This window comes from Heloderma suspectum, chromosome 5, assembly GCF_057233095.1.
Source record: "Heloderma suspectum isolate Gila_16-S chromosome 5, 16-S_ref, whole genome shotgun sequence".
NCBI classification, from domain to species: domain Eukaryota; kingdom Metazoa; phylum Chordata; class Lepidosauria; order Squamata; family Helodermatidae; genus Heloderma; species Heloderma suspectum.
Window position 1 is genome coordinate 162600916 of NC_139462.1, and position 27311 is coordinate 162628226.

General features: G+C 45.5%; 1 protein-coding gene across 3 annotated transcripts in view; it reads right to left on the reverse strand.

The window, feature by feature from the left end:
- SLC6A20 (solute carrier family 6 member 20) overlaps positions 1-26835 on the reverse strand; it is a 42999-nt gene extending 16164 nt beyond the window's left edge. The window contains exons 1-3 of one of the 3 annotated variants that reach the window (XM_084858129.1): positions 26533-26835; positions 8137-8277; positions 3607-3698 (exon numbers count right to left, since the gene is read on the reverse strand). In XM_084858129.1, the coding sequence (XP_084714255.1) occupies positions 3607-3698; positions 8137-8277; positions 26533-26659 (360 nt within the window). In that variant the 5' untranslated portion in view covers positions 26660-26835. Of the gene's footprint in view, positions 1-3606; positions 3699-8136; positions 8278-15973; positions 16049-17396; positions 17542-26532 lie in introns of those variants that run through there. The other 2 variants (XM_084858130.1, XM_084858132.1) reach the window with 2 other exon arrangements.
- Between the last annotated feature and the right edge of the window lie 476 nt (positions 26836-27311).

Here is a 27311-nt window from a genome sequence, read left to right on the forward strand (position 1 = left end):
GCTCGGACTGCACCATGGTTCAATCCGCGGTTACGAGCTCTGAAACAGGAGGTGAGACGGCTAGAGCACCGGTGGCGGAAGTCTCGCTCCAAAGACGATCAGACACGGGCTAGAGCTTCAGCCTATCACGTGGCGGTGAAGGCAGCAAAAAAGGAATATTATGCTGCCTCCATAGCGTCTGCAGAGTGCTGTCCCAGGAGGCTGTTCCAAGTGGTCCGGAGCCTGGTCAGTCCTGTGGCTCCGGAACCACTGGAGCATTCTAAGGCCTCCTGTGAGGCCTTGGCAAGGCACTTTGCAGATAAAATTGATCAGATTAGTTGTGTTACTCTGCACGCTGTAGATACAGTTAGTGAGCAAGAGGCGGCCTGTGGCAAACCGGTTTTGTGGGATCGGTTCCAGCTTCTTCCTCCTGATGAAGTGGACAAGGTGCTTTCATCTGTAAGGCCGACCACCTGCTTACTTGATCCTTGCCCATCGTGGCTCATTATGGGCTGCAGAGAGAGACTGGGTGAGGGGATCAGGGCTGTGGTGAATGCCTCCCTTGAGGAGGGAGTGATGCCATCAATCCTCAAGGAGGCAGTGATAAGACTGCTCTTAAAGAAGCCCTCCTTGGATCCTCAAGTTTTGAACAACTTTCGCCCAGTCTCAAATCTGCCATTTTTGGGCAAGGTGATTGAGCAGGTGGTGGCGATGCAGTTGAAGGCACACTTGGAAGAAACTGATTATCTAGACCCATTTCAGTCGGGCTTCAGGCTTGGGCATGGGACAGAAACGGCCTTGGTCACCTTGGTAGATGATATGAGGAGGGCTCTGGATAGGGGTGAATGCTTCTTCCTTGTTCTCCTCGACCTCTCAGCGGCTTTTGATACCATTGACCACGGTATCCTCCTGGACCGCCTGGAGGCGTTGGGCATTGGAGACACCGTATTGCGGTGGTTCCAGTCCTTCCTCTCCGGCAGGTACCAGAGGGTAGCACTGGGAGAGGAGGTTTCGGACCCGTGGCTACTCACTTGTGGGGTGCCACAGGGTTCCATCCTCTCCCCGATGCTATTTAATATCTATGTGAAGCCGCTGGGGGCTATCATCAGGAGGTTTGGGGTGCGGTGTCATCAATATGTGGATGACACGCAGCTCTACCTCTCATTCAAATCTTCACCAAGGTTGGCCGTAGAATCCCAGTCCAAATGTCTGGAGATGGTGAGTGGCTGGATGGGGAGGAATAAGCTGAAGCTGAACCCTGACAAGACCAAGGTACTTTTGGTGGGAGACAAGAGGAGGCTGGGGGATGTTGACCTGGTGTTGAATGGGGTACGGCTACCCTTGAAAGACCAGGTCCGCAGCCTGGGGGTCATTTTGGACTCCCAGCTGTCCATGGAGGCTCAGGTGTCAGCTGTGAGCCGGACAGCACTGTATCAACTCCATCTGATACGGCGGCTGCGCCCCTTCCTTCCCAACCATCTGCTCCCATCGGTAGTACATGCCCTGGTCTCCTCTCGTTTAGACTACTGTAATGCGCTCTACGTGGGGTTACCCTTGAAGACGGTTCGGAAGCTGCAGTTGGCACAGAATGCGGCGGCTCGCCTGATTAAAAGCAGCTGCTGGCGAGATCACATCACTCCAGTGCTGAAGGAGTTGCACTGGTTACCAGTTGTTTTCCGGGCCAAATTCAAGGTGTTGGTTTTGACCTTTAAAACCCTATATGGTTCCGGCCCAGCCTATCTTAAGGAGCACCTCCACCAGCACCAGACAGGCCGCTTGACAAGATCAGCCTCGGATGGCCTTCTCTCTGTCCCATCAGCCAGGACAGCTAGACTGGTGGGGACGAGGGAGAGGGCCTTCTCTGTGGTGGCCCCCACTCTGTGGAACTCCCTCCCTAGGGAACCCCGCCATGCCGCCTCTTTAATGAGCTTCCGTTGTGCATTAAAAACGTGGTTGTTCAGGCAGGCATTTGGGGTGGGTTAGGGTATTTTAGAAAACGTTTTTACTGTGGAATTTTATTGTTTTAAACTGTTTTATTGTATGTTGTACATCGCCCAGAGTGGCTGGGTGACCAGCTAGATGGGCGATTAATAAATTTAATCATCATCATCATCATCATAATCCCTACACTCACAGGTTACCCAGCAGGACCTCCACAAGCTGCACTCTTTTATGGCAACAGAAGTGCATCCAGTGCAAGCTATCACATTACCTGATTGGGAACAGACACAGCAACAACTGTATATAATATGTGGAACCGTATTCTGTCATTTTAAATCCTGTTTTACAGAACCCCACAGCAGTTCTTAAACGCGCCTCCTAGCTAGGTCAAATGGCTGGGGTTTGAATCATGCAGGATTGATTCAGAGTGTATTAAAAGTTGTTCCTTTTTTATATTTTGTATTCTCATGTTCTTCCTCTAAACCCTAGAGGTCAAGTGGAATGGCAATGTATTCCTGTGTTAATACTAAGCATTTCTGGAGCACAGAACACATTGTAAAAGTGTAGCACATATGTCTTCTAGATAACAATACGAACTGCTGATGCACTGTGGGGTGGGGTGGAGGTCACAGCACCAGTGTCACAAGCAAGTTGTTTTCTGGGTTGTATATTATTATTATTATTGTACATCATTGCACAATGAACACCCCATGTTCAAGTGCCATTATGCAATTAAGCTACCTCAGGAATACCATAAAATGTCGCCCTTATCAGCAAAAAACACAGGTGTGATCATGGAAGAAATTATATAGTGAAACAGAGAACACTTTTATTTCCTTGTTATCCTCAATTAGAAAAAGACTTTTACAAAAAATATGCACTTGTATTCTACCCTGACCATATAGCAGGTTTTGTTTCCAACAAACCTTTAGCTATCCAAGGCTTCTGCAACAACATACAGAAATGCTGGAAAAGGCCATTGATGGCTATGGTATCTCCAGGATCAGAGGTGATATGCCTCTGTATGTCAGCTGCTGGGGAACATGGGTGGGAGGGTGCTGTTGCACTCATGTCCTGCTTGTGGGCTTCCCACAGGCATCTGGTTGCCCATGGTAGGAAACGGTTCACTGAACTAGATAGGCCTTTGGTCTGATCCAGCAGGGCTCTTATGTCCTTAATGAAATGTATCATTATGGAACTTCCATAAGGGGAACTTTCAATCAATCAAACTTATTTATATTGAAACCTTTCCACAATAAAATTGCAGTCAAGAAGGCAAATTCTCAGGAACAATGACTCAAGTTCCACTGATTTTGATGGAAGCTAACTTCAGTTAACTTAGTCTAGATCCAACCCAGTGGCTGCTCTGGCAGTGAGTTTTCTATTCCTTCCTTCCCACTCCCAGGCAATGTACATGCTCTCCGTGCTCTCTTAACTCCTTCACATAATATCTTTTTGCATAGATGCAGGCACAGGACTAATAGAAATTATCCTGCATCTGAGAATTGGATGCAGGAAGACATGATGCGCTCTAGCTCTCTCTCTTTTACATTGCAGCTTCTCTTGGAATCTACAGGAGGTGACAGATATATTTTCTGAATGTGCTAAATCCCAAACTCATTCCTAGAGGGAAGGAAAGGAGGTAATTGTGTGCACTGTAGCACATTAAACCATGATTTGACCTACCTGGAATGAATGGAAGAGGTACCAGAATGCCCAGGCATTTATAACATTGTAGTACATAGAGAGGAAAAATGAAACGATAACGCTGGCAACTCCTGAAAATAAGAAAATGCAGAGTTATGTAAAAGGGCATCAGTTTGTGACTGTGTCACCCTTGAATGAATTAATCAACTAACTTATGAGGAGCCTCCTCCCACACATAACTCCCTGTCTCCTGAGATAAACAGTTCCACATATACTCTTTTACTTAAGGTAGAACTCGGAGGGTGCAGAGCAGGGCTTTTTATAGTTGTGGCTCCCAATCTTCCCTTTATTTCCAGTGTTCAAGGTGTGAGTGCCATTGCTTATATAGCCAAAGGGACACCACCCATGCACAAGAGAAAGGTATCAGCAGGCTTGGGGAAATCCCAAGGTTCACAGAAGTTGAAAAAATATTTAGAAAAGATATATAAAGTGGGGGGACCCCCAAAAACAGCCCAGTGAGAACTGTGCATGGTTATTGCCCATGGAACGCTGGCTGACTGGTGGGGAAAAAGCTGGAAAACCGGACGGCAAGTGGGATGGAATACAGTGGCTGTAATCCTGAACAGAGAGCACACTCCACGCTGCAACATTTTATTGCAGGTCCCACTTGTGAAACTTATTACCCACTGAAGTATTTCAGGCTCCACCCCTGTCTACTTTTTGCCAGCAAGTCCAAGCATTTCTGTCAAACTGTAGTGCTGCTAGATGGATGACTTGAGCATGATTTTAAAGGGTGATTTTAAATGTTTTGTTCAGTTTTCAACAGTGATGTGATTCTAATCCGATGTTTTCTGTTGCTTCAGGCGTTTTAGAGAGAAGTGACTCATAAGCCTTATAAATAAAATATTATGCACACCATCATTTCTGGGAAGTAGCTCCACATAATGCAGCAGATATGCCTGGCGCCAATCAAGTTGAACCCTTATCACTCGGAACAAGGGCAGAATATGACAAAGAGCCAGGTCTAGACAGGGTTTAGCCATGCTTGTCCTACTGCATGCATCTTAAGAGCTGTCTTGGCACAAAGGGCCAGTTTAATGCAGTGAACGGTGTTAGATTTGGGCAGGGCAAGTCTCTGAGTAAGAAAGAAAATCCAGTTCAAGCATGATTTCATTCCAGGATTTCTCTTCCCACTTTTAAATTTACAGCCTTGCTGGCCCCTCATCATCCATCCCACCTATGGATTTGAATGGGATCGCCTTCATCTCCCCAATTCTGTAGCTTTACATTCGGAACAGGCCTGTAAGGACAGGAAAATGTTCTTTCTCCAGGTGGAACTTGTGACATAACATTGTAGTTTATCCCCACCCCAGCCTACAAAATGAACCTAGGGTGGTCACTTATGTATCATGCAAAAAGAGGACAATTTAGGACACAGATTTGCATAAAATGTGCAAATGGTAATTTGTCAAATTAATTACTATAATTTAAATAGAAATACATCTTACCAAAGTGGAGATGATTGACCACATGACCGGTGTACCTGCTCCGTCTGCAGTCCAGGTGCTGACTATTGATGGGCAACTTCACACACACACACACACACACACACACACACACACACACATGGTTCTCCCTATATCTTTAAACTGGACTTATACAGGGCAGCCCTTCTGATACAGGACACCTTTGAACAGATGGCTGTCCTCTGACAGCCCTCCAAATAGAGGCATGTCCTCTGTAAAGTAGGACACATGGATGCCCTAGTGTTGTTCATGCCTTGAGGAGGGGAAGAGGAAGTTTAAAAAATACAGAAGAGATAAAGGACACTTCTCCTTGCCCTCTCTCTCACCGCCCCCCCCCCGCGCCCTCCACTGATGCCTCCCATGCTGCGCTATATAAGGCTAGAAGGCTGCCAGCTCCTAACAGGAGGTATGTTATCATTACATAGCTGAGGGCAAGGCACGCAGTTCTAGAGACAGGAAAGGCATCCCCTGCAATCTTAATCCCCCTCCAGCAGGGAATCAACATGGAAATGGAATGAGAAGCACTTCTGGCATTATCTGGATTTTCATGAAATCGTTTTTGGTCCATCCCAGGCACACAATGCAAAAAATGCGGAGTAAACACTACCCTAAATCCTGCTTTTCACAGGTCAAACTGCTCTTTAATCCACCTTACTTTGCAGTCAGATGGGCAGAGTCCCACTAGTAGAAGTGAATGTCATCCTCTCATAGGTACTGCTCAGCCAATGAGAGGCTTGCTCCCGCCCCTCTCCATGTTCCACTGCTCAGGGAACTTTAATGGAAGAGATGAGTAATGTTAGATAGTTACCCTACACCTCTCACCCACAACTGTGAACCAGCAATATTGAAGCCCAGGGACAGACTGACTGGCAAGCAGGCAGACAGGAGGTGCCTAGGTCCTGCATGGAGGGTCAGGACTGGAATTGCCTGCCTCTCCTGGTGCTCTGGAGTCAGTGGTGGCTGCTGCCGCCGCCTCCTCTTTTCCAATGCAAACTAAGCCTCCTCCTCCTCCCCACAAACACACAGGAAAATCACACACACAGGGGACTATTCTGAAGGGGAGAGATTAATGAATCAGCGGCTACTATCCTTACATGGAAAAAGCAAACTGCTGCGCTACTCTGAAGGGATGACCCAGAGCAATTCTGTGAGTGGGGAGGCTTGTTCCCAACTCTGTCCATGCTCCCTTGCTGTACTGGCCGCCCTTTATTCTTCCCTTCTGGGTATTCTTTAGTTGTAGATGTACTGCATGACTATGAAGTTGCAGGTGTATTGTGATTGTGAAGTATCGAGGCTGGCTGACCTCTCTCCTTCCCTTCTGGGCATTCCTTAGTTGTAGGTGTATCATGCCACTCCAAAGTTGTAGGTGTATCACAGTAACGTGACTGTGAAATACCGTGGCTGTAGGCTCCTGCTCTCGGCTGCCCTTTCTCCTTCAGCTCTGTGTATTCTTTATTGTGAACTACATATAAACGGGCTCTCCACTACTGTGAATGAAAAAGCTTTACTGCTATTATGAATGGGAAAAGGATGCTACTTACTGTGAAAGCAGCCTTATTGCAAATGGGGAAAAAGAGGGAATGCGATGGGGGGGAAGAGGCAGCCCCAACCCTCGACCACGTCACTTGCAGGTCACAGCCAGGTCACAGAGGCATACCCAGGATTTAATGTGGGGGGAAGGAGCACACTGCCGTGGAACCGCTCCAGAGCCGCATTTAAGAAAAACAGTAAGAGTAAGAGGACTTTCCGAAAATGTGCATTTTGGGGACAGATGCTGCAGGATGGAAGCAGATTAGTGACAGTGTCATCTGCCGCAAATGACTCCAATGCGCTCTACCATTGCATTAAATTGGCCATGTAGATTGGCCCCAAGATACTTATTATGAGCTGTCAGGGGCTTGAACGGGTCAATTCCTTCTATTCCCTTGCCTGCCTTTTTCCTTTTCCCTTTCAACTGAGACCCTAACGTTCCCTGTCTAAATTATCTCAGCCATCAACCATCAACCTAATTGGTAGACTCACAAAGTCTGCCTGACTTCTGATTTCTTTAGACCCTTTCTACCTCTCCATAGGTTCAACTGCCATTACATTCTGTATACTCACAGATTCCTGTCAGGCAGGTTTTTTTTTCTTTGAGGTGCATTTCCTTTTAATTCATAAATGTATGTACTATTTATTTTTATTTATTATTGCATTTATATCCCGCCTTTTTTCCTCTTGCAAGGCACCCAAGGCGGCTTACATTATCCTCCTCTCCATTTTATCCTCACAACAACAACCCTGTAAGGTGGGTTGGGCTGAGAGTCTGTGACTGGCCCAAAGTCACCCAGTGAGCTTCCATGGCCGAGTGGGGACTAGAACCCAGATCTCCCAGCTCCCAGTCCAACACTCTTGCCACTACACCACATGCATACCTATGGTGTCTCCAAATATGTAGAAGCAACTACCTTCTTTTTGGGTGACCCCATTTTCCTTCCAAAATGATAGGCACTCAACCATCTAAGGTCACCACTAGAGGGAATGATAGCAGACATCCTGATGTGTGAGGGAGGCATCCCACATGCTTGCACTGGTGCCAGGTTCTTGCCTTTAAATGTCATAACAACTGGGCAAATGTTTGACCTCAGTAATGTATTCTGGCTTGTTTTATAAGCTGTGAATTTATTTGATGTTGATTTGGCATGCTAAAGGTTACACAACTGCTTAGTTGTAAATGTTGCCAGTTTCTGTGTCCATAATAAGGTGTAGTTATTGCACCTTATTAAAAATAGTTCAGTGATCTAAAATGGACTGATGATTGTCTTTGAACCCTGAAAGAATGGGAGATTTTTCCTCTGAATTTTTCCAGAAGTGGGAAGCAGTATTCTTTTTCCTCTGCAATGAGGCTTAGGATGGGGAGGTGAGGACAAGATGTGTAGAGGCTGATTAGAGCAAATATGTGGCATGACAGAGACTGAAGGTCTTCCAATAGGTACATCAAATAATCAAGAATAATTTTACAGGGGGATAGGAAAAATAGTTGTTTGAATCAACAAGAACGCACCAACCCCACAGAGGTAAGGACTTATGGCTCTCCATGCCCCAATGCTCCCTTGACGCATGTGCTGTCCCACTGCCAACTCCAGAAATAACAAAGGCATCCCTTCCACAATTAACATGATCAGATATGGGATTAGGAATCCACCTGCAAGAGAAACAAAAGCATTTATTTAGCAGTCTAGTCGGTTTAGAAATTAGTTCACTTTTGCTATTGAAAGTAAACTACAAGGCAGGCAAAGCAATCTTAAGTGGGGAGTGGGGAGTGATGTAGTGGACCATCTACTGCTTCCAAAGCCCTACCAAGATTTTTGCTGGCCCAGGAGAGGAGAGCTTGCCTTTCTCCCCCTGTTGCTGGCATTTTAAATTTTTTACCCTCCCATTAGAACATAAGAAGAGCCCTGCTGGATAAGGGTCCATCTAGTCCAGCATTCTGTTCACACAGTGGCCAACCAGATGCCGGTGGGGAACCCACAAGAAAGACATGAGTGCAACAGCACTCTCCCACTCATGCTCCCCAACACCTGGTGTACATAGGCGTACTGCCTCTGATACTGGAGGTAGCATATAGTCATTAGTTGCCACTGATAGCCTTGGTTCCCATGGGAGAGGAAATACATACACCAGTCTGAGGTTGGTATAGGCAGGGGGCCCAATGCTGTGGCCTCACCTCCAGTTCCATTTGCCAATCCGTTTTCTAATTGTACATCCCAATGCTTGCTTGGGATGCTTCCAGATGGGGCTTTTATTGTGCAATCGTCCTGCCTTATTCTCAGAATTTTACGGGAGGCCCAGTCGTCATTGTCTCCCACTGCATCCCTCCTCTGTTTTCCCACCACTTCAGTCTTTTTCCTTATCACAGCAAATCTGTTACGGAGGGAAAGACGGAATAGCTGCACAATGCCTTTTGACTGGTAGTGCTAGGAGACGTCCGTATAAGGTAGCCATGTGTCCTACTTTACAGAGGGCAGTCTTTTATTTGGAGGACCCCTCTATTTGAAGGACTATCCAGTCCATTTCTGCTTTAAAGATAAAGACCCCTTAGAAGGGACAGCAGGGGCCTTGAAGTTGCCCATCCACATTTAGGACCTGGACAGTAGACTAAGCAGCAGGCACACAGGCTATAGTCTTCCCCATGGTGAGATGTGCTGCCTTTCCATTCAGATTTTAATAATTATTTCTAAATTTCCATCTATAGGTATAAAATCACATATGCAAATTTGTGTCTTCTTTTGTCCTATTTTGGTGATGCATTTCCTCTTTTTGGGTGATACGTAAGTGACCACCCTATGTCTGTCTGGAAGCACCCATGGCATTATGTTTGTCCTCTATCAACATGCGATATATGTCTGAAAGCATTCTCCTGGAGCGTGCCAAATTTGCAAAGATCCAGGCCTCAAGTACTTTTACTGGCCTTTTAATGTGCTGAGCTATCAGATATCAGAAATGTCCTTAATTGAAAGTACTGAAACCATTGCAGTTGTAGATCTGGGAGTTTGTCTCACAGATATTGGAGTACATGAAAACACTTAGGGCCAAACATTTCCTGTAGTCAGTGGAGTAGTGGTGAATTCTGAAGTGCAGGCACTCATCATGACAGTCCCCATAGCCATGCCCCCAAGGAAAGTCCAAATATTCAGGCAGCTGGGTTGATCTGTATCAACAAACCAGTTCTAGCAGTTTTCATCTCCATCAAGAGCAGGTCTTTTGTAAATTGAATGGCCCATTCAAGGCCAAGCAACCCCAAAATACTTTGCATTACAACAGGGAACAATATACTGTTGCTGGGAAAAATCATCCCCCCTATTGTGAGGACTCCAGCTAAGCTCAGAGGGAACAGGGAATTCTGAGGGGGGTGGCAGGATGACATCAGCTTCGGTGCTAATGAGTGCCAATGCAGCATCCTTGCAAGCCCTGGCTCCACTAAACTGCTGCCTGTAGAGTGGTTTTTGACGGCATTAATAAGAGAGAAATATTGCACTCAGTCATCAATAATCTCCTGATATGGTATCAAATTGGCTCCTGCTTTTCCTGGGATAATTGAAATAGTCCTAAAATTAGTCATTTCCTGTTCCCGCCCAGGAAGTTGGCTCTTTAATTATGTTTTCTTTTTATTGTGCAACAGCCCTGCTTCATTCACAGGGTTCTATGGGGGGTCCAAACCACATCATGTTCATTTCTAACTCTCCCATGTTTTCCCATCACTTCTTTTGTCTTTTTCCTTACCACAGAAAGGTTGCTTCCAGATGGAAGGCTCCTAATGGAGCAAAATCATTAATTTTCAGACGTAAGCTACAATCAGAATTGCAATGGACTTCCCTGACTTTGGGGGGTATACATCCTGCTATGTCCCATCCAGTAGGATGGGACATAGCTGCATGGGTGGGCAAAAGACCATTCCTCCCCCTCCTCCTCCTCTTTCCTAATGTGCTGATGGGAAGGGAGAAAACAGCACAATCATTGCTTTGTAAAAAGCCTCGGCACCCCCACTGCAAAGTTATCTCGCACAATTTTTAAACATATATTTTTGCAGTCCTTGCACAATTCTGTTTTATCAGAAAACCACTAACATACATTTATTTAAAACAACAGCAACAAAGCAAACTGCAATGTTACACAGGCGATTTCCATGCTGGTGCTGAAGACATTGGGCATCTCTACAGCAGCCTAAAATCCAGCATTTAAAATGGGTCTTTCTGCTTCCGTTTTAAATGCAGGATCACGACTCCCTTTTTCACCCGCTTCCTTTTCTCCCACCCCCTTCCCCTTCCTTCTCCCCGTATCTGAGTCTTCCATTATCTTTCATTGATCGTGTTCCTCTTCTTGCCGCTTTACCTCTTTTCACAGAGGAAACTGAAGTGGAACACAAGGGGGTAATTTGATAGCTCATTATCTGCCATTTATTTAAAAATGGAACAAAGGGCATTTAGTGCAGGAGACGCCTTGAATGATCACTGTGTCATGTAAAGAGCCCACAAACCTCCATGAAGGAGCAATCTCAATCGCAGGATAAAAGCTCAGTGCAAAGGAGCCCATTGTGATCTAGAGTAAAGTACTAAAGGAAACAATTAATTAAGTGGCTGTAATGCCATTTGGAAGAGCCAGAAGCAGATCACATCATATGCATGCATATACTTTCTTCTTCTTCTTCTTCTAGAGATCACCCAAATAATTAAGAAATAGTAAAGGAAAATGTCAAAACTTTTTAGGGTAAGGAGTTGAACTGCCAGACACAAAATAGTTTTGCAACAGGAAATGCACGGCAAACAATCAGGAAAGGAAGGGCATCTCCAACACATCATCCACCTTCGCCAGGGACAGCTCCTCCCACCCTGCCTCCATTCTGTATTTTCTTGTTCACACATTCAAAGAAATTGCACTGCTATTCTGCTCTTTCCCTCCTTAACAGATTTTCCATGTTAGGCAAGAAGTCAGGAGAATTGCTGAGAAAACACAGGTGATTACAAATGGATGATTACATTGTCTGAACCCCACATGAATGTGAGTGAATGAGCCACACTGATCTCACAATAAATGTTCATCTGGAAGAACCCAAAATCTATTAAGTAGGGAAAGATGGAATAGCTACATAATGTATTTTGATTTGGTAGTGCTTGGAGCCGCCAATCTGGAACCATTCAAAGTGAGAGTTGGGTTATTCTTAACATATGGGGTGCTATTTAAAAGTTATCCCTGCACCGAATGTATAGACTTCCCCCAGTATTTCAAATCCTGTGATTATATAAGTTACACTGCAGTCTTTTACATGTCTACTGAGCTCCCTAGTGAGGTTCGCCTGGCACCTACATTGTATTCCTTTTGGCGCCAGGTGAAGACCTTTTTTATTTTCCCAGGCATTTTAGCATTTTAGCTTTCTAGACTTTTAGCTTTGCTGTTTAAAATCTGTATTTTAAATTCCTGCACTGCTGCTAGGTTTTATTGTGGTTGTATTGTTATATTATGGTTTTAACGTTCTATATATTTTATATTGTTTTATTGTGTGCCGTTTGGTTTTAATCTTTGTGAACCGCCCAGAGAGCTTTGGCTATTGGGCGGTATAGAAATGAAATAAATGAAATAAATAAAAATAAAATAAAATAAATACTCAGGAGTAAACCTCATTAGGTTCAATGGGGCTTACTCTCAGGTAAGTGGGTACAGGATTTCAGCCTAAATTGTGTAAGTTTAGGTAAGAATTATTTGTATTCCTCTTCCCTCTCTGTCTTTTCCCCCCTTTTATATATTGGGTTGGATCCAGAATTAAGTTATATGTAGACTAACTTAAGCCCCATTGATTTCAATGGGTCTACTCTAAGTATGTAAGTCTGGCTCCAACCCAGTGCCTCTTAGAATGTAAGCCTATGGACAGGGTCTGTTTGGGTTGGCAATACCAGAATCATTTTCTGAGAATAATTTTGTACTCTGGATGTGATTAAGGAGAGTCTTTCACACAGTTCAGACTGAGTGACTGTTAAAGGATAACTAATTGCTGTAAAAAGCATTAAAATATAACCAGGGGAAGAGAGAAAAGATCAAGAGTGGTGTGGCACTTTGAAGTCAATACTGATACTTTGAAAGTTAAGTCTAACTAAAATTAGTTGAACTTTCTTGAGGGTAAACATAATTAGGACTGAGCTGTAGGCAATTATTTTGTAGGGAAGAGCTGACTTAAGAATGGAAATTCTACCCCTGACCCCCCCAAAAGGAAACCTCCCAAGAGGACAGGTGAAGAAGCCTCCAGCTCAGGTCTGGCTCAAGACACTTTGCTGCTGAGGTGAAGGACAAGATGGTGCCTTCCCCACTCCACATATGAAAGCCAACCAGACTGGCAACTGAATGTGATTTCAACACTAGTGATAGGACGGCATCCTCCACTGCACCCGAGGGCATCAGGCTGGTTTAGGGGGCGCAAAGCAGCCCACAGTGGGAGAGCTAGAGATGGACCTTGGGGCCAAGTCCAACCCCTCCCCCAATGACTACGCCCAGAGTGGCAGGTGATGAGGGCATCAGGGTAGCAGAAGCAAACTCCATTTTATTCCTTAGTCATGATGGTGCTATGATGTATGTGAACTTAAAATGCTCAGAATATATATTTTTAAATCAAAGTAGAAGCAGTTGTGAAGCATGGGGGTGGGGATGAAGAATGTTAATTGTGTGCTGCGTAACTGAAATAATACATAAGGCTGTCTAAAGCCCCCCCCCCCCCCTTAAGGTCAGGATCTAAAATTACCTAGCAGGCCATGTGGCACACACAGCTCTGTATGCTCCCTGCACCTCATCATCTGCTGCCTGAGACTGCTGCCTCACTCTGCCTAATGGCTGGCCCTGATCCCAGTGGTAATCATACTTGAAACCAGTTTGAGGCATGGCTACTCTTGTTGTTTTACTGTCTTGTGCTGCCCCTCCTTTCTTTTTGCATCAACTTAATTTTTTAAATCAGTTTTGCTTCTGTGCTTTTAGGAGTAGCCTGGCATGCAAAAAAGAAGCCGGTGACTCTTTCCACATCCCTTCATCTTCAGGCTAAGAAAAGCGGTTAAGTATGTACCTCAAAACAGCAGCTATGAAATGTCATTTCACTGAAAAATTGTAAGTTTAATGATAAACCAGTCATGAAACATGAAACTCAGGAACCAGCTCTGAAATTCCAAACTACAGTCACAAAACAATGGCTGCCCATGCATACTGAAAGCCAATGTAGTATAACACGGCCAGCCCTACCATTGGCAGAGTGAGGTGGCTGCCTCAGGCAAATGGTTTGGGTACCATTAAAGGCCAGCAAATTATTATTCTTGTATTTTTATTGCCAGGGAGAGGCACTTGAGGGATTTTCCACTTCAGGTATCAAACTAACATGCCAAATCTTGGGTACTATGTACCTTGATTGGAGGAGGGATCATTTGCTCCCTTACCTCAGGCAGCAAAATATCTTGGGCCAGGGCTGTATAGTGGATAGAATGGTGAATGTGGACCAGGGAGAGCCAGTTTCAAATGAAGCTGAGTGACCTTGGGTAAGTCGCTTGCTCTAACTGTAGCCTACCTTACAAGGTTGCTATGAGGGTAAAATGGGGGAGACTAGAGACTGTGTGTGGAACCCTGAACTCTTGGAGGATAAGATGCAGTAGATTATTAAATAAATACAAAGTAACATGTATACTAAAATAAATACATTACTCCCAGGGATAGTGAGGAACCATCTGTAGATTCCTGCACCTATCTCCCTACAAAGCTGTGGAATCAAGCTTTCAAACTATTATCTTCTCTCCTACTGAACAGGTACTGGAAAAAGCCTTATCCAAAAAACAAAACAAAAACAAAACCACAGCCCACACACATCTGAAAGACTCTTGAACCCACTTCCTTTCAATGTGATACAGCAGCAGCATTTTTGAAATGGTTTGGTAGTGCTCTCTTTCAGGTGCATCTTGTTGTCCAGGAAATCTTTGAGAGGTATTAGGCACGCTTGCAGATTCTTATCTCAGTGCCAAGATTTGGAAAGCTTCCGCCATGTGGACTACTGACCCACAAAGGTCCATTGATAAAGTGAAACTTCCCCCATCTGACAAACATCTTACAAAAGGCTGTTTCAGCAGTGATTGCCTGGTTAGACAAAGAATCTACACAGGCTAATTGTGCTTGGTTGAAATCCCAAAGCAGTCTGATTCATTTTCCAAAGCCTGACGCTCTTAGAAGCTTTTAAAGCCATTTTGCATGAGATGAATTTGCTGTACAGCTACTAGTGGTGTGCACAATGTTGTGGGGAAAAACACTCACACATATCTATTTTACTAGAGAGGTGGGGTGGCATGAAACCCTGACAGTTTTAGGGTAGGCTTGCACATCTTGTGACCTATGCATGCAGGGTCAGGGTCTCTCAGAAGGAGAGGAAAAGGATCTGGATAGCAGGCAGGGCCAGCCCTACCGTTAAGCAGAGTAAGCAATCACCTTAGGGAGCAGATGCTGGGGAGCAGTGACAACCTCTGGCTGTTCCCCTCCACTGGAGGATGGAGCTGTGTATGTCACATATCCCATCCAGGGTCCCCTAAATAAGGCTACTGCCTTGGGTGTAGTGGAGGGCACTATCCCATTAGCAATGTTGGCAGGGCCAGCCCTAGGATAAATAGCACCCTGGGTGAGGAGGACTTTTGGTGCTCTTCCACCCCCTAGTCAGTTTTGCAGGGCCACCCAGAGGGTTTATGGGGCCTGGTGCAGTTGTTGATATTGGGGGCCTTGCTGCTGCCCCCTGTAAGGAACCATGCATATTATGTGTACAAAACTGGGGGCCACATTCGAGAATTCTTGCCTGCAACTCCTCCTTGCCCTGGGATCAAGTAGAATGATAGATGTGCTTCATTTTTTCTTACATGGGGATACGGGAATAGGGACAGGGTTGTGCTTCTCCTGAGTGCCTCCTTCAAATTCCAACCCCCTTCTGGCAGACCTTCCTTCTGCTTCCTGGGGCTCAGCCTCACAGGTCTTCTGGTTGTGGTCTGCTGCTGGCCTTCCCCACTATTCACTCCGGAAGGATTCCTCCCTTAAGACCTGGCCTCACACCACTCCTATGCCTTTCCCTGTAGTAATTGCCACAGAAAATTACACTCCGGTTGCACCTTGTCTGGAAATCTTAGGTGACGTTCACTCCCTCCTTGAACTCCTTCCCTGGTGGGCTTGGAGCTGTTTCTGTGACAAGAACAGGCTGTTTGCTTTGCCACAGAATCCCTCCTTAAAGCCTTGCTTGTTCCTTCCCTCATTACAGCAAACTCTGTAACTGAGGCTACTTGGCCTGGGCCAATCATAAGCCTGCTTGACCAGTCCTATCTCTGTTGCTGCCCACATAAAGATTTTACCTTATCATCGTGAGTTTAGACTCCCTTACAGTTGGGCTGTGGGCCTAGCTAATAAGCAGGCCCCTCCCAGCCTCCCAAGGATACATTTTACAACCCGCTTAGGCCTCAAATTAGCATCTATTTTGTTTCATACACAACTATGTAAAATATTTACTTCATCATGGCCAGGGAGAGGTCCCATGACAACACTGAATCTCAACATGTAATTGTGGCTCTTACACTGATACACTATTTTGTCTTTTTATAAAAACTTTAAACAAAATACCAAGAATTCTGAGGAGCAATGTGGCAGGGTCAGGGCAGGGGCCAATGATATACACAAGAACTGAGGCACAGGGGCCCTTGCTTTGTGGTAGCCTGGGGTAAATTAACCCAGTCGTCTCTCCCCCCCCCCCCCAGCAGCTCTGCAGTGTTACCAGATTGTATAGCTTGAGCAGGATTGCAAAATATAGCAATGTAACAGGCACTGCTACTCCAAGGCCTTTCCGCAGCAATGTCTACGAAAAGGGCTCAGAGCAAGCTACCTCTTACTTGCTGCTGAACTTTCAGTGCACTCCTGCTCCAGTCTAGGAACCCAATGCAGTCTCTGGGCATCTCTACACCAGCCTAAAATCCAGCATTTAAAATAGGGCTTTCTGCTTCCTTTTTAAATGCAGGATCACAACAACTCCCTTTTTCACCTGCCTCCTTTCCCCCCTCCCCTTCCCCGTATCTGAGTCTTCCATTATCTTTCATTGATCTCGCTTCTCTTCTTGCCACTTTTTGCTTTTCCTCTTTTCACTGAGGGAACTCAAGCAAAACACAATGAGGTAATTTGATAGAAGGAACAATCTCAATCGCAGGATAAAAGCTCCATGGGAAGAATGCCTCTGCCACGTGGTGTGGGTGGCTCTGAAAAGATGACTCTCATGGAGCTGTAGGCCTATTGCGGAAAGAATCCTTTAACCTCACCCCTAATGTGTTGTGTGTACCCCAGAGTGGCAATGCAGATATAAGAATGCCGTCTATAAGATGGCCAACAGATGCTTGCGTTTGTGTTAAATCTTTGTTCGCCAGTTCACCCTGTCTTGGCCCCTCAGTCTATAAGAAACAGATAATAGTCTGTCAGCAGTTTGGTCTGAGAATTGTTAGGGAGTATGGATACCTCCCCGGGGAATTGCTGATATACACTGTACTCCGTATCAGCACCTGGCAAACGTCCACCCTGTCCAGGAAGAAAACATTCAGCCCCTTTCCACATAACAGATTGTGTGAATGCCTCCAAGTAATGTGGCTACTAGAGCATGGCTAGAGTTCTTCCCTATATGTGATGTATTTTGCTGTATAAAAGCCTGCCCCACTGAACATTCAGGGCTCTCTGCCCCTTTGCTTACAGAGTGCCTGTGACCCTCATAATAAACACGTGTCTGATCCAGAAGCTTACCTGTGTCTAGCTCATTTATGGGACCATCAGCTAGCCAACGAACCGAACCGAGGAGCCTTTTGCCCCTCTTACCACACTATATTCTTTATTGTGTTCAGCGCACACACAAAATGGCTCCTGCTGCAAGCTCTCCTCCTTGAGCTCCAACACTCCCACCTCAGCTACAAGAAATAGGCCCTTTGTTGGAGTGGTATAACTAGTCTTCAAGGGATAGTATCACCATATACTACAGTTTCCCAGGCTGTAGCTGCTGCTTCCCTTGCTGCAACACAGCAAAACTATCACAGGTTTTACTTTTAATATTTTTTGTTTTGTGGCAGTTCCTATCTTTTGGTAAACGTTACTTTAGAATATCCATTATTTTTATCTTTAAAAATAACAAAGAAAAGTTATACTTTATTTTATTCTTATTTATATAGTGATTATAAAGTTTCCAGGATTTGAAGTGCTACATGCTCAGTAAAGTTGCCTCAAAGTAAAGCTGTGCTCCACTGCTTTTTACCTAGCACAAATGACATCAAAGTGGACACTGAAAAAAAAGCACTCTAAAACTAATTGAAGGAAGATTATTTCTGTAGTTAGTACTAGGGATGGCAGAGAATTCCGCCACAGATTTCAGTGAGGCCGAATGCACTGGCATTTGGCCCCCCGAAATCCGTGGCAGAACGGCCTGCCCCCCCGTGGAATCCCCCTGGGATGAAGCTTACCTGGGGTGGACGTTCCGGATGGCGGCACCTCCGGCAGGTCTTTCGACCTGCTGCCGTGGCCGCCATTTCCATCTTGGTCTTTGCTGTGATAGGCTACGTAAGTATTTACATAGCCTATCACAGCAAGCCAAGCAAAAAACAAAACGGCATACACAAATGGCGGCGGCTACGGCGGCCATCATTTGCGTTCCCTATTTTTCGACGTTTTATCCTATGTAAATATTTACGTAGGCTTTTACGGCAAAAAAAAAAGAAACGCAAATAGCGCCTACTACGCTATTTGCGGTTTCCTTTTTTTTGCCGTAATTGCCTACGTAAATATTTACGTAGGATAAAACGGCGAAAAATAGGGAACGCAAATGGCGGCCGCCGTAGCCGCCGCCATTTGCGTACGCCGTTTTTTGGGGGGGGGCATGCCGTGATAGCCTACGTAAATACTTACGTAGCCTATCATGGCAGCCTGGAAGGATGCAAATGGTGGCCGCTACAGCAGCCGCCATTTGTGTCCGCAGCAGCCGGTCCGCAGCCGGAACTCCGGCTGCGGACGGCCCTGGCCGAACGGAGCCAGCCCGGCAGGATTCCGGGGGGAGGACCGGATTGCCTCCTCCCCCATCAAGGATTCCGGGGGGGAGGGACGGAGCGCCTCCCCCCCCACGAATCAATTCCGCTAAAAGGTAAGTGACTTTCGTACATCCCTAGTTATTACCCAAACAACCTGTAGAACCTTGGAAAAAAAGTTAACAGACACTTGCTTTTTGCCACCCTAGCTCATTGCAGACAGTACATTAAAAAAAACACAGCCACTGAGCTCAGCTTGGTGCACCCCTCAGCTCAATGCCACCTTCAGCTCAACGTCCTGGGTAAGTGCCCAGCTCTCCCACCCCTAAGGCTGGCCTTAAGTGTTCGAATAAAATTTTACTGCCAGTACAGCCGGCTTCTGTAAATGCATGGAATGGAAGGGTGGTGCCATCTTGTCCTTCAAGGCAGCAAATATCTTGGCAGCAGGGAGGAGCAATTTTATTTATTTATTTGTTTGTTTGTTTATTTATTTACAATATTTATATACCCCTCCACATCAGAAGATTTTGGAGCGGTGAACAACAAAGATAAAAGAATAAAACACCCGGTTAAAACAGTTAAAACATTTGTTAAAAAGACAAATTCCAATAAAGTCGAATTTAATAAACCACAGCTGGTCACGCAAGGAAGGCCTCTCAAAATAACAATGTCTTCAGGAGGTGCTGGAAGGAACACAACATTGACACTGCCTGACCTTCAAAGGCAGGGAATTCCAAAGGAAGGGGGCCACCACACTGAAGGCTTTTTTCCTGGTGGACTCCAACTGGGCCATGGGTCCATGTGGAATGACCAGGAACATGCCCTCTGATGACCTCAGTGACCGGGCAGGTTGGTAAAGAAGGAGGTACTCTGTCAGGTATCCTGGTCCCAAGTTGTTTAGGGCTTTGTACACTAGTACTAATACCTTAAACCTGGCTTGGTAGCAAACAGACAGCCAATGCAGTTCCCTCAGCAAAGGAGTTGCACGCTGAAAAGGGGCAGCTCCCGACAACAGCCAAGCTGCTGCATTCTGCACTAGCTCCAGCTTCTGGACCAGTCTTAAGGGCAGCCCCACATGGAGTGCATTGCAGTAATCCAGTCTTGAAGTTACTAATGCCGGTACTACTGTGGCCAAGCTATCCCTGTCCAGGAGTGGCCATAGCTGGCGAACAAGCTGAACCTGGTAAAAGGCACTCTGAGCTGCCGCGGCCACTTGGGCCTCCAGCAGCAATGATGGATCTAGAAGTACCCCCCGGACAACAAACCTGATCTTTCAGAGGGAGTGCAACCCCTTCCAGAACAGGCAATGAGCCTATCTTTGGGATAGGGAGCTTTTCAGAGCTGGTTGGGCCGAAGTGCTTGATTGCAGGCAAGAACGCAAGAACTGACACTGAAAGAAGTTTTCAGGGGTTGCATAACAGTGGTGGGTGGGGCTGAAGGCAAAAGAGGCAGGGCCAAAAATAGCAGATACCAGCATATTTTAGCTTAAACTCTTCCTGCTAGTAATGCTTTAGGAGAGTCATGTCAACCTTTTAGAATGGTGAAAAATGGCACAAAAGCCAGGAAACCACCCAACAATCATTGGTTAGGGTAAACAGGGTGGGGCCAGGGGAAGGGGGCTTGGCCTCCTGGGGAATCCTAGAGGGCTGGATTTGATCCCTGGGCCTGAAGTGCTGTACCCTTGTATTATGGGGAGGCTGCCAAAAATGACGTTTCCATGGCAACTTTCCTTCCTCTCCATAATGTAGAGAAACACAGTTGGATCCAGATTTAACATACTTAGGGTGTTTTCTCTTTCTGGAGCTTCCTGCTTTTGGTTTCTTTGCGGGATTAGGAAGGGCTCCTTTACACAAGAGTGCCTCCTTCCCTGGCATGTGTGCAAAGGAGGGGGGAGGGTTTCTTGTTTTCATAGTTTAACTTCTGCTGTACTCTTTTCTCGCAGCCCCCAGGAAACTTCTTACTTACTTCTGAGTAGACACAAAATGTAAGATTGTGCCTTCAGTCTGCAACCCTTGGCACACTTACATGGGAGTAAACACCATTGAACTCAATGGGACTTACTTTTGAGTAGACATAAGATTGCCCTGTAAGTCTGCAACCCTCGTCACACTTACTTGGGAGTAAGCCCCATTGAACGTAATGGGGTGCTCTGAATCAACAGAGGAGGTTGCTTCTGAGCTTGGTGGGGTGGGGGATCAGATGTGACTCCGTTGCAGGGAGTCATTTTATCCTCTTCTCCTTCCAACTGAGAAATGTGCTCAAGCATTTACATGGCAGACACCTGGGAATTGAGGAAAGTCCTTCCTCAGCAAGACTTGAGTGGAGGCAGGTGTTGCAATTGGCGGGCGATTCTTGCCCTCGCGCCTGTCAAATATGCTCCTGCACACCCTGCTCCCATCCTCAATGCCTTCGTCATCCTGACCCCGCACGCCCCCAGCAATGGAAAACAAATGCCCACAGCAGGCAGACAGAGAGGTTTCTCCCATTATTGCAGAATTTCATGGGGAGGTCATGGTGCTCCTGTTCTGTGGGCTGGAAAAAAATACTATGTTATGCATTTGGGGAAAACATGGGATAGGCTGGGGAAAATGGCAGGAGACACCCTGGAGGGTAACAGCATCATATAAAGAGTCCGCATACTTCCGTGACAGAGCCATCTCAGTAGCAGGATAAAAGCTCCGTGTGATGAACCCCTTAGAGTGGATGCATTGAAATTAAACTTGTAAGACAATGATGTCAGATATGGGGTATGTTTTTCTATAAGTTACAGAGGAGGACCCATCACAAAACTGCCATTTTCAGTGGCATCCCCTTGGCACATGCATATCTAGCATGTAGCACAACCTTCAAGAAAGCTTTCTTCTGGTCCAAGCCCCTGTGTTTGACTTTGGAATCACCTCTGAGTGACCCACTGACTAAATCAAAAGCAGGTTTTTGTGTGTAGCCTTTTCCAGTTTCCTTTTTAGAGCACGCCAAAATATTTATGTATATATCTACTATTTGGTATTTAATCTCCCGCATTAACATTCCTTGACGTGGGGACTGTTTAGCGCTGGTAATGAATGTGATCTGCACAGTAACAGATGCAGAGAAGGTGAAGTGAATGCTCAGCCATAATCCGTTTTATTCAGGGAATTATTTTTGCTGCCTCCTGCCTGTGCCTTTGCCTTTATTAACAGACTCTTTGTTTGGAAGTTAGGTAACTTCTTCCTTGCAAAGGGAGTTCTCAAGAGCCTAAGAGCCTCGACATTGTAGCGATGTCCTTTAATAGCAACAGCCTTAACAGTGTGAACAGTTTCCCCTTATTTGAGTTGGGTATGCAAAGGCTTTTGGGTACTTGTGGTTAACAGTCACTTGTGAAATGGGGGCAAAATAGACAAAGCAACAGACATTTGTGATGAGATATGGGGCTCCTTCACACTGAGCTTTTATCCTGCGATTGAGATTGCTCCTTCACAGACGTTTGCGGGCTCTTTAGATGATGCTGTGAACCTCCAGGGCATCCCCTGCACTAAATGCCCTTTGTTCTGTTTTTAAATAGATTGCAGATAATAAGCTATCAAATTACCACGTTGTGTTCTGCTTGAGTTCCCTCTGTGAAATGAGGAAAAGTGGCAAGAAGAGGAGCGATATCAATGAAAGATAAGGGAAGACTCAGATATGAGGAGAAGGGGAAGGGGGAAAAGGAAGCACGTGAAAAGGGGAGTTGTTGTGATCTTGCATTTAAAACGGAAGCAGAAAGCCCCGTTTTAAATGCTGGATTTTAGGCTGGTGTAGAGATGCCGATGCTCTGCTTCTCTTTTAAAAAAGTAGCTGTGAAGCCCCCTCAATTTAGCTTGGGACTATGGTGCTGGGGGAGGATTAACCCCCGCCCCCACTGCAGGGCCAGCTTCAGGGCCTGGCATTATGGGGCACCTGCCGAGCCCTACATCCCTGCAGAACTGATGCTGGCGGTGGGGGCCTTCTGTCTCTGTTTTTCCTCTTCCTTGCTGTTGCTACCCACCCTCTCAAAGTGTCTAAGCAATGACAAGGGTGATGCGATAGAACAGATGCTGCTCTACCTCCCTCTGAGTGGTTGTGCACATTGGGCCAGAGGGAGGGGGCAAGCAAATGGGCAGTGGTGGCAGTGGTGAGAAGGAGTTGGGCATTCGGGGGGGGGGGCATTGAGAGCATCTTGAACAAGGGCCTGCCAAAACCTGCATTGCCCCATTTTCAAAACGTAAATCACCCCCAAAGCTACTTCTCCATTAGGGAAAGCTTACAGGTAGCTTTCCCTAACAGGGCAAATAGTAGTGGGGGAAAGGGGAATTTACACTGGGGAAAGAGCACAAGAAGAAATGGTTAATCGCCCCCTTCCCCAGTGCCATGGCCTCAATGCAATTCCTCCACTTCCGCCCCCATGGTTACCTTAAAAAAAGAAGAAAAAATAGACATGAGAGATCCAGTCACAGATCTCTAACATTTTGTAACAGATAGCTTTTGTGCTAGTCTCTGCCTGCAGACTAGCCAAAAACCACTGGTCTCTTCCCTCCTCCTCTGGACCAGCTCTGAGCTCCACCCCGATTTAGAGCCACAGCTCTTGCCTGGTTACCAGAATTGGTTATTTCAAGAACTGGCCACTCTACACACTCATTTTAACTTTGGGTATGTCTGGAGCTCAGCTTTACTTGTGAACCGTGACCTTATAATTAGGGGGAGCAAAACTCAGCTCCAGAACATCCCCCCCCCACACACACACACTTTTGGGATCAGTTTAGTCCATGGTAAGACTCTTGATTTGGTAGGAAATGAACACTTTTTGGAAGTCTGCATCACTGTATTTTGAGTCTTCCTGCTTTTGTCAGTTTTGCCACACCTTGACTAGTAAGGTAATGAACGATATAGCCTGCTCTTGTCATGACATTTTCAGGGCCAGCCCTACTGTTAGGCAAAGTGAGACAGCTATCCCAGGCAGCTGATTGGGCGTCTCATGAAAGGGCAGCAATTTACTAGCTAATAAATGTATTATTGTCATATTTTATTGCCTAACAATGGGAGAGGTGCTTGTGGAATTATCTGCCTCAGTTGCCAAAATGACTTAACCAGCCTTGGATACTATGCACTTTGACATGGGGTGGGGCATCATTTGCTGATCTACCTCAGGAAGCATAATGTCTGGTCCAGGCTACAAACAGCAGTATATTTGTACGATTACTCTAGTTCTGGCCTAATGCTAGAACCCACACAGCAATGCTCCTATATCTAGAAAAGCAATGTATCTTTTCTATCATACTATAAGCCGGATGCCTTTGATGTCGATGGTTACTTGCTTCAGTAGATTAGGACTTCTCCTTGTTATCACTGCTATTACCTGCTTGTTTGGTGAGACCCAGCAAGCAAGAAGACAGTGGCATCTACTGCTCATCCTTCTCACCCTCACTTTTGTCTGGGCCATAATGAGAGGTAGATGAACAAACAGCTTGCAGTTGTGAAGAGGAAGAGCAAGTCCTGGGAGTATTTGTCAGTGGGCCTCTACTGGGGCATGGGCTGTTGGCAGGAGCCCAGCCATGCTTACCCTTGACGCTAGTCCTGACTGCATTGCTCCCCTTGTTGCCGTTTATATACTTTTTAAAAGAGTAAGTTCCCAGTGTTCCACTGCCTTCTCTCAAAATTTCATCAATAAGCATGACAAAAGAAACAAAAGCCAGGGATGCAGATAAGAGCAGTTGATTCTCAAGAGCCAAACTCCACACAATACAGGAGGTCAATAGTCTGATCTCCTGACTTAAAAAAACCCAAAATTTTAAAGCAGCTAAAAGGGAAACTCCAATTTTGATTGCATCAGTAGCAATGGGGGAATGGGTTTCAATACTGTTTCCCCCATCTAAATCCGTCTCCCAAACTTCTAACAGCCCCACAGAAGAAAACAGTAGACAAAATATAGGTACTTATATATTTTTTTTCTGTTCTGGGGTTAATCTAGTTCAGAGCACCAGTGTAGGGTGAAAGAGTGAAATATCCCTCCTCTTGTACCACTGCTTTGATCAAAACTGGACCCCCCAGTAGATGTTTTAAAGTTTTAAAAATATGTCAGGAGACCCAATTCATCATGTATGGTTTGGCCTTCAATAGTTGGAATCAGCAGAGGTAAGGTGCAGTTTTGAGCCACACCCCACCCGGTGGTGTCTCTGTCCACCCTGTTCATTTTTTCTACATAAGTGGCTGTGACTGCCATTCTGTCCTGTGGTGTGGCCAAGCGGGGAGACTGGGACTCAGGAATATAAAAGTTCTGTAATTGGGAATAACATTGCAGTGGATAGAAAATATGCCCACAACACCTGACACAATGGCCCACCAATGTCTCTCCTTCTGATGGCACCCTTGCAGGAAGGGGTTAATGTATGTCTGAGGATTCATCTCCCCTTAAAAACCCTGGAAGGAGCTGGTTTGGGGAAGGGGGGAGGGGGGAGGGGGAGAGGGGAGGGAATAAAGCAATGGAGAATGGGATGGAGAGAAAGACCTAGAGCGGGAGTGTTGAACCTCTTTCAGCCCAAGGGCCAAATTCCATTTCAGAGAAGCTCTTGTGGGCTGCATTCAATTGGTGAAATGAAGGCAAAAAGGGTGGGGCCAAAATATTAAAAAGTACCAGCATATTTTAGTGTAAAGCTTTTCCTGCCAGTAGCTAAGCCCTAGAAAAGCAGTTCAACCTTTTAGATGGGGAAAAAAGTGCACAAAAGTGGGGGCACCACCAAACAATTGGTGGTCGGGGGAAAGGGGAAGGGGTGTGGCACTTTGAGGATCCTAGGAGGGTTGCGTTTGGCTTTTAGGCCTGAGGTTCTGCACCCCTGGCCTGGAGGGAAGGCACATGGGAACACTGCTGGTGAAGTTTCACAGGCCTTTCACTAGTCAAATATAAAAAAAAAGTTCTTGGCTTCCATGTCTTGGTCATGCAGTATGTCTTCCTTGTCCTATGCATCTATAAGAAACTGAATTGGCTTCTCTTGTGGCCTTTAACCTCTACCCACTGTCACAATGAAAGAAATTGTCAGAATAATAGCATTAAATAAGAGTATGTTTATTTATTTCTATTTATATCCCATCTTTCTGCCAAAAACAGTGCTCAAGGAGGCTAACAATAATTTAAAAAATACAAATAAAAAGCTAACTTTGATTGAAACACAAAAATAATACAATTAAAAGCACAATAAAAAATGCAATAATAGAAATAAAGAATACCTAACCAAATAAAACCCCTCTTCAACAACCAAGTAGCTTACATGCCAAAGGCTTGCCTGAATAAAATGGTCTTTGCCTGCTGGTGGAAGGACAACAAAGAGGGAGTCAGCTTAGCCTCTCCCGGCAGGGAGTTCTAGAGCTTGGGTACAGCCAGTGAGAAGACCCTCTTTTGCATCCCCACCAAACATGCTTTTGATTGTGGTGGGAAGAAGAGCAGGGCCTCCCTAAAGATCTTAACATCCATACAAGTTCAAGAGGGAGAATGCAGTATTTCAGATAACCTGGTCCCAAGTCTTAAATAAATTATAGTATAATATTTATTAATAAACAACAATAATAATCACCTTTAGGTTAAAGTTAAAAGAACAAAACTTGCCTGTAGGCGTACAATCTAAGACCTACACTGGAAATCCATTGAGGAAAACAGAAGTATGTGGGAAGAAGGGATGATGAACTGCAGAAGGATGCTAGGATCTTATGCTAATTTCTTTTGTCTATCTAAAATATTACAGCAATTGCTTATTTCTTCTGAAGATAAGGCAACCTATCCAGCATCCAATGCTATTCTGAAAAAGACAGCTTGGTTTTCAAAATATAAGCACTTGTTCCCTGATTCCGTGCCCAGAGGCAAACCAAGAAACATCAGTCACACTCACCTCCTCCATGCATCTGACATAAATAGGGAAACCGCCATACATTCCCCAGTCCCACTGCATAAGATATGCAGGCAAATACAAACTGGAAGGGGTTGTCCCATAATGGCCTGGCTTTCTCCATTTCCATTCTTGGGCACTGGACACACAGTAGAGTGTGCTTTGCCTTCACTCCTTCAGGTGCTCTTCAAGCCCTGGCGGAGATTCAGTGCCAACCCAACTTGAAAGGGAACATGCTTGCCAGTTGCCATCCAGACTTTTTAATTGCTAATCTTATTAACAGGCACTTTGCGAAGTGGGAATGCTAGTTAGATAAATAGAGGGAAAAGCAAGCTGTAAATAGGCATTCCAGACAAATCGTTGTTTAGATTCCAACTTGCATTTCTGGGAAAGATCTGAAATGTGATAATTTAGTTTTGTCCCACGCGTCAAAAACATTTGGGGTTGCACAAGATTATACGGTTACAAGCCCATGGGGTTTTGGAAACTATTTGTACTTGCCAACATCTTACGTTTAATTATTGGGGGGGGGGGGGCAAAACTTGGCACACAGTATGGGCTAATGCACTCACTACCTTCCAAACATTTCATTTCATTTGTGATGACTGAAGAAAAAAGTTTTCCTGACATATCAAAAACATTCCTGCAGGGCTTTTGATCAGAAAGGGATTATAAAAGGGGAAAACCACAGTAAGCTATGAGGTAAAGCACTGGGACTAAAACATGTTTTTTTTGAGAAACACAGGTCAGCCTTCCCCAACCTGGCACCCTCAAGATGTGTT